This window comes from Callospermophilus lateralis, chromosome 2, assembly GCF_048772815.1.
Source record: "Callospermophilus lateralis isolate mCalLat2 chromosome 2, mCalLat2.hap1, whole genome shotgun sequence".
Classification (NCBI taxonomy): Eukaryota; Metazoa; Chordata; class Mammalia; order Rodentia; family Sciuridae; genus Callospermophilus; species Callospermophilus lateralis.
In genome coordinates, this window is record NC_135306.1 from 83,302,088 (window position 1) to 83,315,117 (window position 13,030).

Below are 13,030 nucleotides of genomic sequence, written 5' to 3' on the forward strand. Positions count from 1 at the left end.
AAAATACAAAAATCAGACAGGTAAGGTTGATGGATTTGAAACATCTGCCTTCCTTTTGCCATCTTGGATCCTGATTGTGACCGTGGTCTTGGGTTTCTGTATCATAGTATCCCCACTTGTAAATGGTAATGATTGCTAGGTCGTCAACTATGTATTTGTCAGAAAAACCCATAATATTGAGTATCTTGCCTTAAAATCCATATAGATAGGGCAAATTATTTAGGTATACAGCTTGAGAATCCCTAATGAACAGTCTAAAATCTGGAATGTCCTAAATTTCATAACTTTTTGAGCACTAATAAAACACCATAAGTGAAAAATTCCATATCATGAAATTTTGTTTCATGAACAAAATTATTAAAGATATTGCCTAAAATATTGCATATAAATTTTATAAATTGATATTAATTTTAATTATAACTAATATTTCATAAATATGTAAGTTTGTGTGTTCATGAAACATAATACATTTTGAATCCTGATATTGGGTTTTGGCTCTTATCCCAAGCCTAATGTCTGAGCATTTCCTTTTGCTTAGACCTAGCCATAGTGCTATTCTCTAGAACATGGTGTGCCTCTTTAGAACTTAGGCTGTGGGGAAGTGTGAAGGCTTATGCATGTATTTCTTTTGAGATTCAGTGGAGAGACTCTAATACCTTAAGTACTTTATTTATATTCACCTAGTTAGTAAGTGGCTGAGCTAGAACAGGAAACAAGTCTGCCAACTTCAAAGCCCATTCTCTTCTGCTACCCATGCTTCTGAAATGGGAATCTGAGAAGCATTTGGATACAGATGGTGAGCCCAGACCGGAGACTCACAAAACTACAAAATAAACACAGGCCATGATTCTAAAGCATCATTCTTAGCAAATGACTTAGGGACAAATATTACTTTTCATAATGCTGTATAAAGTCTAGTGCAACAAGTATATCAGATGTAAAAGATGAAATATAAGATTTTTTAAAAATGCCACACTTGCCATTAGACCTGAGCTACCCTCAGATATGATCCCAATTATCCCCTCAATCTCTCAACCTTTCACATCTTTCTTGGGTATTAGGGCACACTCACAGAAAGGTATGAGAAGCACAGGGCTACCCCACACTGGTTTTCTGTAACACTGAGCTTCCTCAATTCACCACTGTGAACAAAAAAGCTGCTGGTTAGAAATTGAACTCTAATTTCAAAATTGGAAAATGGCCATTTCTTGTAAAATGTGCACTTTTCATTGATATATTTTTTTCTGTAAGTATATCTAAAGAGGTACAAGAAAAATGAATTTTAAAGGTAGATTACATCTTTAGTGCAAATCAGGGCACACAAAGTAGGTGCTCAGTAATTGAATTACTTGTGTTATATTACTTCTTAAATCTCAGCTCATCATAAGGACTCATGATGCCCTTTATAGCCAAGGTCACAATTGCTATGCATTACATGTATCACAGGAATAGCGAAAATAACCGTAGTGATGTCAGGCTGGCATTTAGAGCTCTCTAGAGAAAGCAACTTTCCTGTTATTGTTATTCTCACAAGGATGCAGACAACACTTCCTGTGTCTGAATGAACTTCCCCAGCTGGGAGGAGGGAGGACCTTATTCATTTTTAACTGAATCTGATATATTAAGTCCTCATTTAAGGTTAATGGAGGGACATAGTTTCTGGCAGGGTCTTCAGAGTTATTTAACAAGCTGAGGTTAATGTTGGGACCAATGAACTCTCCACTTGCTGGACATGGTGCACCCGGAGCATCAATAATCACAATAATCACAGCTGTTTCTAAAACAGAAGATATTTTTTCCTTTTTTTTTCTATTCTATGGATTAATCATAGCTTTCTTCCCTTTCTAAAAACTATCTGGAATACAATCCTGTTGGAATCATTTCCATAGGAACAGTTTCGCATTGAAATTCGAGTACTAAACCAATGTTACAATCACCTTAGCACAGACAATAATATAAATATACATTACCTCTGCTTGCTGACTCCAGTGCTCAGCATTCTGTCAGTTGCTGTGGCTTCTCACCAAGACGGGTGCAATGCTTTGGTCCTGAATACTGAAACTCAGATGGTCTCTTGCCTCAAAAATCATAATGCTTAGGACGATATAAAAAGGTCAATAACATTGAACACTTAAAAATGGCAGCTTAAAAAATGTGTATTGTAGGAATGTACATCTTCTCATTGCTGAGTTATATATAAGTTCAATAATCACAGTCCAGGCAACATGGTATATTGGTATCTTTTAAAGACTTAATCCTGCTACAAATTCACTGGGTAAACTCCTCCATTTAGGTTGATAAGAGTTACTGGGGAGACAAAGCAATCAGAAAAGGAAGAGCATGTTGTTTATTCTTACAAGGAATGATTCAAATGTGATTCTTTGATATCCACTTGAGTGTAGTTGCATGCCTTACTGAGAGAAGACATATTTGCTTCTGATTAAAGTCAAATATAAAATAGGATGAATTGCAATCACTTTTAAGAAAAAGGGTCTTGGACTCTTTAGATTGCATTTAGTGCACAATCCTAGAGTGCACAGATGGGTTGGTCATCTTTGTATAGTTGGGGAAAATGCCTGAAGAAAAACAACTTGGAGGAGAAAAAATTATTTTGGCTCATGGTGTCAGAGCTTTCAGTCCATGGTCAGTTGGCTTCATTGCTTTGGGCCTGATGTGCTGCAGAGCCTCATGGTGGAACAGCATGACCAAGGAAAGCTGCTTAGCTCATGGCTGCCAGGAAGCAGAGAAAGAGGTGGAAAAGTAAGAAGAGAGAAAGGGTCTGGAGGCAAGTAATACCTTTCCTATGTATGTTCCTAGTGACCTACTTCTTCCAACTCAGCCCTACCTCCCACAGTTGCCACCACTTCCTGATAATGCCATAAAATTATTAATCCATTAATTCAAGACCCCACCTTTGAAACCTGCTACATTGGAGACCAAACCTTCAACACATAGCCTTTGGACAACATTCCAGATCTAAACTGTAACATTCAGCCTTTCCTAAATCATGGAACAGTAGGACCCAGGAGGATGGTAACCTGAGGTAATATGGAGTCCAAAAGCCATTCTACCTTTGTCTCCACCTCACTAGAGAGTTTCAGGGTTTCTTTGCTTTCCCTCAGCTATCCCCAGGGAAAATGAGGGAGGGAGGAGGATAGGCTCACACTGGAGCTGAACTGAATCTGAGAACTGTTATGGAACAACAGCAGGTTTAAACCATTTGCTCAACTTTACAGTTAGTTGGTAATATGGAAACCATCAAAAGTTACCCAAGAAGGGTTGAACCTTCACTTGGGGCCTTGGGAATCTGAAGTAATGATCACAGATTTGGATTCTGGCTAAAAACGGTCTAATTTCTAGTGTTCAGAACAGTTCTGCCTGCCATAGACCACATAGGAATCAGAAGGGAGCATTGGCAAGGAGAGTATATGATGCATTATTTGTATCCCCTCAAAATTCATATGTTGAAGCCTGTATCAGTCATCTTCCCATCATTAAAAATACCTGAAACTTATAAGGAGAAAATATTTATTTCAGCTCATAGTTTTGGAGGTCCCATTGGCAGCAATAGGAACAAAGAGAAGGAAGGAGGAACTGGGGTCCCTTAAGGGCATATCCCCAATAAACTAAAGATCTCCCATTAGACAGAACATTCTAAAGGCCCCACCACCTCTTTATCATGCCACCCAAGGGAAGCAGCTTTCACCCCATGGACCTTAGGGGGACATTCCAGACCCAAAGCCTTAACCCCCAATGTGAGTATTTTTTGGATACTGGGCTTCTAAAGAAGTATATGTTTTAAAAAGTTCATAAGAGTGGGGCCTATTCCAGTAGGATCAGTGTCCTTATCAGGAAAGACTACGGAGAGTTCATTCTCTGTCTTGCTCCCTCTTCAAGCAGAAAGAGAGCTCTCAACAGAAACTGAATTGGGCAGAACCTCCATCTTGGTCTTCCAGCCTTCGGAACTGTGATAAAATTGATCCATGTTATAACTACCCAGTCTGTGGTACTTTGTTGTGGTAGCCCAAGAAGGCTGAGGCAGAGGCCTTTTCCCATCTCTGCATCTGACTCCAAGTCAGACTTGAGGTGAAATGTAGAAATGTAGAGAGCACCAGGCATTTGAGAGCAAATTCTACCACTTTCTGGCTGTGTGGACTTAGTTGGTCACTTTACCAGAAATTCCTTATCTCTTAAATTGGGATAAAAGCAGAATAAATGAATAACCAAAAATGTAGAATAACAGCAACTGATATTTATTGCACATTTTCTGTGTGCCAGGAGTTGTTCTTCTAAGAACTTTATTTATTTAAGTCAGATTCATTAATCATAATATAGTAGAATATAACTTTTTCCTATACCATTCTACAAGTTCTGGCAAACAGTCATTTAACTATCATCACAATCAAGATACAGAACACTATGAAAGGAAACCCTCCCTCTACTCCCAGTCCTGGGCAACCATGATTTTTCTAGACCTATTGTTTTGCCTTTTCTGTAATATCATATGAATAAAATTATATAGACTTTTGATCTGGCTTCTATCTTGGAGCTTTTCTAATATCAATTTATTTAATCTTTGTAACAATATTTTGGGTGAGTCTGATTATTGTAGAATGAATTTATATGAAAATACTATGAAAAAGTAAAATTGGTCATACAAACCTGAGGTATTATTATCATTTATATTACCTGTATTATTATTATTTTATGGTAAAATACAGACAAAATCAATCCTCAGTGAAAATGATGCATTGAATTTGCCCTTTTTGTTCACCTAGAATCCAAGTATTGGGACATACTGATGACAGATCTATGACCTTTTCCTTTAACACAGATGACAGTTTGCCTTGTTCTGGCAGAATAGAGATTTAATTACGAAAGAAAGCATTTGAAAAATATTGTTAACCATAAGGTCCAGTGTGTCCTCTCACTGACTAATCCAAAAATACTTGGCCTTCAAGTTACTAAGTCATTACCCTTATGCCTCTGACCAGATTGTTACTGTAAATAGGAAAAGACAAGGAGAGATGTTCTACGCTGTCAATATCAGAAATTTTAGGAATAACAATAATCAATTCCTAATCTATAATCAATTCCTAATCTATGAGAGAGGGTGACCAAGTAGACACCAGCATTCTTTCTCACTCACCCCAGGATGGGTTTACTCAGAGGCAAGGCAGAGAGGACTGAGTTTTTTTCCCAGGAAGTGTCCCCTGGTTCAGTAGCCTCCACCCTGGAATCACCTGCTCAATTCATAATATAATTCTCATCTTTCTGGACATGGTGACAGAGTACCCACAGACTGACACAGTGGTTCTAGGGTCTTCTCCAAGGGGAAGATTTTGCAGACATTGTTTCTCTCCTGTTTTTAATCTTCTATTACAAATGCAACAAATGATAAATAAGTCAATAAGGTCCAGCTATCCCTTAAAGTTTACAGAGTTCATGAATTTTTAAGGAACAGATCAGGAGAAACTGCTGAAACGGAGTAGTCAGGCATGGGTGTGATGAGGAGCTCTAGGAGCCCTTTCAATATTTAATGCAGCCAAAAGCTTCTGACAACTAATCATCTCTTAATGGGGCTTGCCCTTTGGCCTGCGTGTTGCCAAGGGAGTAAAATGTTTGGCTTCCAAACAAGTTATCACTCACTCATTGAGTAAATACCACAAGCTAAAAGCCGCCTTCCAGGCATTATTGGTCTTTGCTAGTGAGTTTAGTTACTTGTTTTTAAATCAACAGTGGTTTCAGAGCCAGTGGGGCATTTGCTTTGGGTATGTAGAGAGGCTCCTGTCTATGGATGTGCCTCTTTAAACACAGAACGGAGGCTATGGGGAGAGAATGAATGTTGGAGGAATAAGCATGATCAAGAGGGAAATAGAGACAAACTGGACAAATCAAAATGCAGCATTTGAACTGGGAATGTACAAGTGAGGTTTGAGAGGAGATTAGAAGAAAGAGGGAAGTAGGAATGGGCTGGGAGGGGCAATACAGATGCACATAAAAAGAGGCAGTGAGGAGACAACCAAGGGATGATTGGGTGCATTTTGTGAGAAGCCCAACAGAAGAGGAAGAGCTGAGCTCCTCACCTCCTCTTTTGTCTCCCAGTTTCCCTGGAAAATGAACTGTGCATTCCTCATTAACTTGACCCAGACACATTTTATATTTAAATAAGTAAATAACAACAAACAATGAGAAAGAACCTAGATTCTCAGCATGTGTAGTGGGGAGATAAAGATCCTTCTTCACTTCTGTTGGTCACCAAGTCATATTTACACCTGCTCAGCAAGTTTCTAAATCCTAGTTTTCTGATGTAGAAAAATAAATTGCATGTTAAGCCACTGGGAATTTTTCACAATTTACGACCTAATGACCAAAGAGCGAGTACTTTGAATTGCTTGGGTAAGAAATAAATTTTATCGTTACACTGATTAGATGTGTCCACTTTGATTTTAAAATAATGAAGTCATTGATTTCTAATTCCAGACAGTTTTGCTAAGGGCCTTTTCATATTTTTTTCAGGATTTATTGTCTTGAAATAGTTTTCAAACAGGTAGATATAAAGGATACTCAGGCCCAGGTATTTTAACTAGAACACAGTTGTTATTTTTGTTTTTAACCAGATCATCCTATACATATCATTTCCAAAATTATGAGGTGTCATGGAAATAAACATTAAGGACTGAAAGAACAGTTCTTGATGTTTTAAAACAATTCATTATTTTTCTCAGCTTGATTTATTTTAGGTCCTGTGGAATTTCTTTTTGCACTTGGAACTCAGACATTGTTCTCATTAGTATTGCTGGTTTACCCAAGTTACGGTGATTAGCAGCCCTAATGGTCAATAATGATGGAGTCCTTCCCAGCCCTCAATGGCTTAACATTCGTTTTTAGTTTCTCCCCTTTTTCTCCAGCCTCAGAAGAAATGGGATATGAGTCACCATCTTGGTATATTCCTACATTTATGCATTATGAAGTCTTCCCAGACTTTGTTCCCAGATTGACTAGTCCTAGGTCTATACCATGGACAGTCCCTCTGTCTACTATACAGATGGCAAATCAAGGAATAGGGTTTCTTGTGCAACTTAGAAAGCCCCTGCACCTCATGTGAATCTCAGTAGTTTTGGTTGCATTTTACAAGGTTATTCATTTAATTAAATGGCAAGACTGTTTCCATCCATTTACAATTTGGTTTGATCAAGAGTTTAGAGAAGTGATTGGAGAGTGGATAGAGAGGTAGTGGAGGCTGATCTCTTTGAAAGAACATTGTGAGAACTCCTTCCCAAATGGCAACACTTGCAAGAGACCCACTTGAAGATGTGGTTTGCTTACCAACTGACCACCTCCTCCCCTACCAGACATAACTAATTAGTGTCCAATGCTCTTGAGGCAGGTGAACCCTTAGCAGAAGAGAGTGTCCGCGCTATTCTCAGGGTGACACAAAGGCACTAGAATGGTCACTGAGCTGTAGCAGGGGATTTTTCTTGAAATGGTGGAATTTAGCCCAGCACCGTGGCACAGGTCTATAATCCCAGCATCTCTGGAGGAGGTTGGATAGAGAGTTCAGAGCCAGCCTCAGCAACTTAGCAAGGCCCAAGCAACTCAGTGAGACCCTATCTCTAATAAAATACAAAAAGGGGGGGGCGCTAGAGATGTGGCTCAGTGGTTAAGTATCCCTGGGATCAATTCCTGGTACCTAAATAAATAAATGGTGGAATTTGAGCTTACCTTTCAGAGTTCTCTGAGGAGTAAGGGGAAAGGGCAGGAAAGCAAACCTTCCAAGCAGCACAAGCAGGTTCCGCCTGGGTGAGGATCCACCATGAGGCTTGCTGGCTGACCACAGAGCATGTGTTGGAGAATAGAGAAGGTAGAAAGGCAGTGTGTCCCATCAGAATGAATAGTGTTCAGTGGGCTTGAGGTAAACTACTTAAATTCTCTGAATGTGAGGTACATTATTAGTAATATCTAGGCAAGACAACATCTACTCCAAAGGGTAGCTGTTAGAGGCAAGTGAGGTAATTGAGTGGACATTCTTTGTAAGAGGTGAGGTACTGTGTGTTGATGGATAATTGTGGACACCAAGTGGTAGTGGATGATTACAGAACTGTAGTGTTTTGTGCTAGAAGTAATCCTTCACATATGAGCAATAAGAATATAAGTGAGACCTAACGAAACTTTTCCCTAAAGCTGGATAAGAGTACAGCAGGAACTAGAAATCTAGTCTCTTATATTGAGGAAAATTAAAATTGCAAGTCTACATTAATTCTCCAGCCAACTGCATTTCCCATCTTGCATCAGTTTAATCTGGCTAGTTCAGTGACTAACATGCAGCCCACTTCAACTGACCACAGAAGAGCTTGAGAGGCACCGTCACATCTTGAACAGCCAAGGGCAGAAATTCTGACTCCTAGTGTCATACTTGAGATCACATTCCATCTCACAAATATTTAAGAAAGGATGCAAGGGCAAGTTGCCAAGTAGTACAACACAAAACAAATGTCTCATTGTGTGTTTTGCTGCACAGGGTATGGTTTTGTGTGGCTCAAGCTGTCAAGTGTCTGCAGCAAGAATGTGATTGTTATTTATAACAATGGTGACTTTTTGGGGGGTATAAAAGAGATCCTACTCTTGTGACATGCTCCAAAATACTAAGGAAAGAACTGCAAAAAAATGTTCAAAAATGTTCCAAACGGGTTGAGAAAACTTGTGAACCCTGCCTGAACTTTTATTAGATTGTCCCACCACTCACCCGTTTGACATCAGAACAAGGAAAGCATTATTTATAACAGCATGTGTGAAATCCCAGAAGAGATGCTTGAAAGAATTAAAGTGAAAAATCTGTCCCAAAGAGACTACAAGCAGAAAATAAATGATCAGATGGGAAAACATGTAAATCAAAATGTGAATCTTTTTTTTTTCTTTTTTCTATCCTTTAGAGGAAACAAAAGTTTTTCTTTAGCTATTAGTGATACAGGGCAAAGCACCTGGTACACTGGGGGCTACAATCCACGAAGCCACGTGGTCACCGCCGAGTGAGAAATACAGGAGAGTCACCATGTGTTGATTCTTCCCCATATTGTCTGCAGAATGGCTGCTGCCATTGAAGAAATAAGAAAGTAAAGATTCTGGAGAAGGAACCAACACCTTGAAAGCATTTGGTACATAAGATTTATAAAGCACTTTCACAAAGGTCTGCTTGAATGCATACCTCATGATAACATGATGAAGTATATATTGTTACCCACAGTTTATAGTTGGAGAAATGAGATCACAGAGAGAAACTCCAGGTTACAATAGCACAACCAGCTGTTTCCTGCTTGGGTAACTTCGACGAGCTGCCAAGCCTCTCTCATGCCACTCTCCTGTAGTAGTGAAATTAGATGGATCGGTGGATAGATGTTTTTTAAACTGTGTAGAGCTCACTCTCCAGGTATGATTTCAGAGAGTGGCAAGAAGACTGGACATGCAAGTGTGCCACAGCACTCAGCCTTTCATGCCATGTAGACCAATGTGTATCCAGTTCTGTGGAGTGGTGAAGCTTGTCCCTATTGGCCACAGAGCAGTCGTCTCCTTGCTGCTGTTGTATGGTGGCCCAGGACCTGGTAGGATCATTCTACCCTGTACCATGAGTTCTTCTGAGCATCTGGAAATGTGGCATCTTCCACATACATGCACAGCTTCCCTTTGCCAAAGTCCTGGGCACTCAGAGTTAACAGCCGTGAACAGAAAGGATATTCACTGCCCACATCCTTTGTGGTTGGTCAGTGCCTGTGTCATGCTGGTCACAGTTTGAATACTGGCCCTAAGGGGAATTGTTGTCACTACCTGCAGATATGCCAGGTGGGTCCACAGGAAAACCAGGTGCCTACTGAATGTTGAATCCCACTGCTGTTAGGGGAAGAAGGAACAAAGCAAACACACTGATAAGAAGACAACTTGGCCTTTGTGAGCTTTAGGTTTATTAAGAGCTGAACAGAAAAACATGGGCCCCCTTAACCCTAGCCAGTAAGTTATGTCTCTCCTTATCATTTGGACCCATTGTATGGAGAATGGGATGGGAACTCCTCCTTTCACATTGTCATGCTTTCTTGGATACTAAGAGCATCATTTGAAATTACTAAGCTTATTGGATGTCTTTGGCATTTCAGCTCCTTGAGCAGGGGTACAAGTGCATTTTTTTAAGCACTGTTTATTTCCTTCTTATAATGGGTCATGAGTGGATATTGAGAATTAGAATTGGGCAGAAACTCGATGTGGCATTAGTCTAAAAACTTGGGGGCTGAGAGTTGTCATTGAGGCCTGATTGCTGCTGTAGCTTAACTCCCCCCAGCTGCTATCAATTATCAGTGTGTCCTGAAGCTGGCTGTACTGGGAAGTAGGTGCAGGGTGAGAAAGAGGACATACAGGCCACAGGCAGGAATCGGGTCAGGGTTTTAAAATCAGACAACCCTGATGTGTTACAAACCTAAAAATGAAATTCCTTACTTTTTTCCATGAAGTGGGAAATCTAAAATAAGTCTCCCTGTCAAGCAACCTGCACTTCAGTCACCTTGTGTAAAATGGGAATATGATTTCCATCTTGGCCACTAGTCGACTGTGATGAGGATGTTTTAGTCAATACTGTGTACAATGTTATACCTCAAGTGGAAGGGAGCCTCGTTCTTGTCCAGGAAGAACAGACACTGATAGGTCATGTGGGATTTTTATTTGTTGTCCTGATCAAAGTTATCTTGTTTCTTTTTCCTTCCTTTCTTTCAGGATGAGGTTTGAATGAGGGCTTTATGCATGCTAGGCAAATGCTCTACCACTTAGCTAATATCCTCAGCCTTCAAAGTTATCTTGCTAGTTAGATGATTGAGCTATCCCCTTACAGAAAGTACATGTGTGTTTTTCTTGCAGGCTGAATATCCACCTAATCATCATCTCTGCTCCTGTCTGGTTTTGAGAAAAAGATAATTGCAAATAACTTGAAAAAAAATGTTTTGACCGTTCTTCACCTTTTGCTCTGTTGCTTGAGGAAATTATAGATCCTCTTATGTGTTTATAAACAATTAAAGTTAATAAGAACAAGTAAGGAAAGAAAAACGTCTCCTCACAACTCCTCTCCACATGTGGTTCCAGGGTGACTGATGGTCTTTTTTGGTCCCTTTCCTGCCAGGTCGGTGGCCACACGATGCTGCCCATTCGCTGGATGCCTCCAGAGAGCATCATGTACAGGAAATTCACCACAGAAAGTGATGTCTGGAGCCTGGGCGTCGTGTTGTGGGAGATCTTCACCTACGGCAAACAACCCTGGTACCAGCTGTCAAACAACGAGGTGTGTAGCGATTCACGAGAGCCCCCCTCCCCGGCTAAATTCCCCTGGATGAATGGAAGCCTTTTCTTGGGCTGAAATCAGGGCATGGGCTTCCATGGCTGTGTACCTAAACGCCATGATGGCACTAAGGAATCACTTCGTGCTGCTCATGTAATAAATAAATAGCAGATGTAGCATTCCAGTGAGACTTTGGGTCTTTTGTTTGTAATTTATAATTTGCTCCAATGAAGTTGCAAATTTATTTCCTTTCTTCACATTTCACGAGAACATTAACTATTAGTGAAAAACTCAACCATTTCATTTTCCCATTTGATTTCTTTTGCAAATATCGTCATCCCTTGGTATCCATGGGGAATTGGTTCCAGGATCTCCCATGAATACCCAGATTTAGAATTCTCAAATCCCTTATGTAGAATATAGTATTTGAATGTAACCTATGCACATCTTACCATATATTTTAAGTTATCTCTAGATTATTTCGAATACTAATACAACACAAATGCAATGTAAAGAGTTGTTACATTGTATTGTTTAGGGAATTACACCAAGAAAAAAAGCATATGCATGTTCAGTACAGATGTGATTATTTTTTTCCAGATATTTTAGGTCTGCAGTGGTTAAATCCACAGACGTGGAACCCACATACATGGAAGGCTGGCATCTTTATGAGGTTTCTCCCATCTTTCTCAGATCCATGTCTACCTTTTTAAGCCAATTCCATTATCCAATATGCCTGCTTATGTCTGTAGCCTGTCACTCAGCACCTTAACATAAGAGTGATCTGGATTTATATGAGTCCTTCTTGAGGAGCATCCTCCTAGATAAATCATTTCTCTACCAGTTTTATGAAAAATGGATATAAACCAATCTAGTTTATCATGATGTAAACCAACCCATACTAATTGCTGCCTTCCTTCTGAAAAAAAAAATTGACTGGACTCCTTAAAATAAAGGCATATCTCACAAGAGGTTAGAAAGGATAGAGGGGAGATAGAACAGAGAGAAGATGGATAATGGGAATAATAATGAAAAGTTGGGTATGGTCAAATAATCTTCAGCAAATAATATTAAGTATATAATTTTATAAAGATCTGGAAGAGAGTATTTTGATGCAATCAATGTGTAAGAAGATGGGAATGCTAATTACCTGATTTGATCACTACACATTGTAGATATGTATTAGTTATGCTCTATGCCAGATAGAGTTGCAATTATTATGTGTGAACCCTTTTAAAAAATTTTTTAAAAGAGCCTTCCCTTGACTCCTCTTGGCACTGACATGTCTTTCATCTGCATGGCTTTTTCTCCTGTCTGTGATTTCCATCCAGGTGATAGAATGCATCACTCAGGGCCGAGTCCTGCAGCGACCTCGCACGTGCCCCCAGGAGGTGTATGAGCTGATGCTGGGGTGCTGGCAGCGAGAGCCCCACATGAGGAAGAACATCAAGGGCATCCACACCCTCCTTCAGAACTTGGCCAAGGCGTCTCCTGTGTACCTGGATATTCTAGGCTAAGGCCCTTTCCCCAGACCGATCCTTCCCAACGCACTCCTCAGACGGGCCGAGAGGATGAACATCTCCTAACTGCCGCTGGATGCCATGACACTGCTGTCCTGCACTCTGACAGTATTAACAAGACTCCGAGACGCTTTCAGAGGGAAGCGATGTGTACTTCTCCATCCACAGACACAGTATTGACTTCTTTTTGGCATTATCT

At 40.0% G+C, this 13,030-nt stretch overlaps 1 protein-coding gene across 3 annotated transcripts in view; it reads left to right on the top strand.

The window, feature by feature from the left end:
* Nucleotides 1–12,828, top strand: part of Ntrk2 (neurotrophic receptor tyrosine kinase 2) — a 346,426-nt gene extending 333,598 nt beyond the window's left edge. For all 3 annotated transcript variants that reach the window (XM_076843523.1, XM_076843524.1, XM_076843525.1), the window contains 2 exons: nucleotides 11,156–11,314; nucleotides 12,643–12,828. In XM_076843523.1, the coding sequence (XP_076699638.1) occupies nucleotides 11,156–11,314; nucleotides 12,643–12,828 (345 nt within the window). The remainder of the gene's footprint in view (nucleotides 1–11,155; nucleotides 11,315–12,642) is intronic.
* The last annotated feature ends 202 nt before the right edge of the window (nucleotides 12,829–13,030 follow it).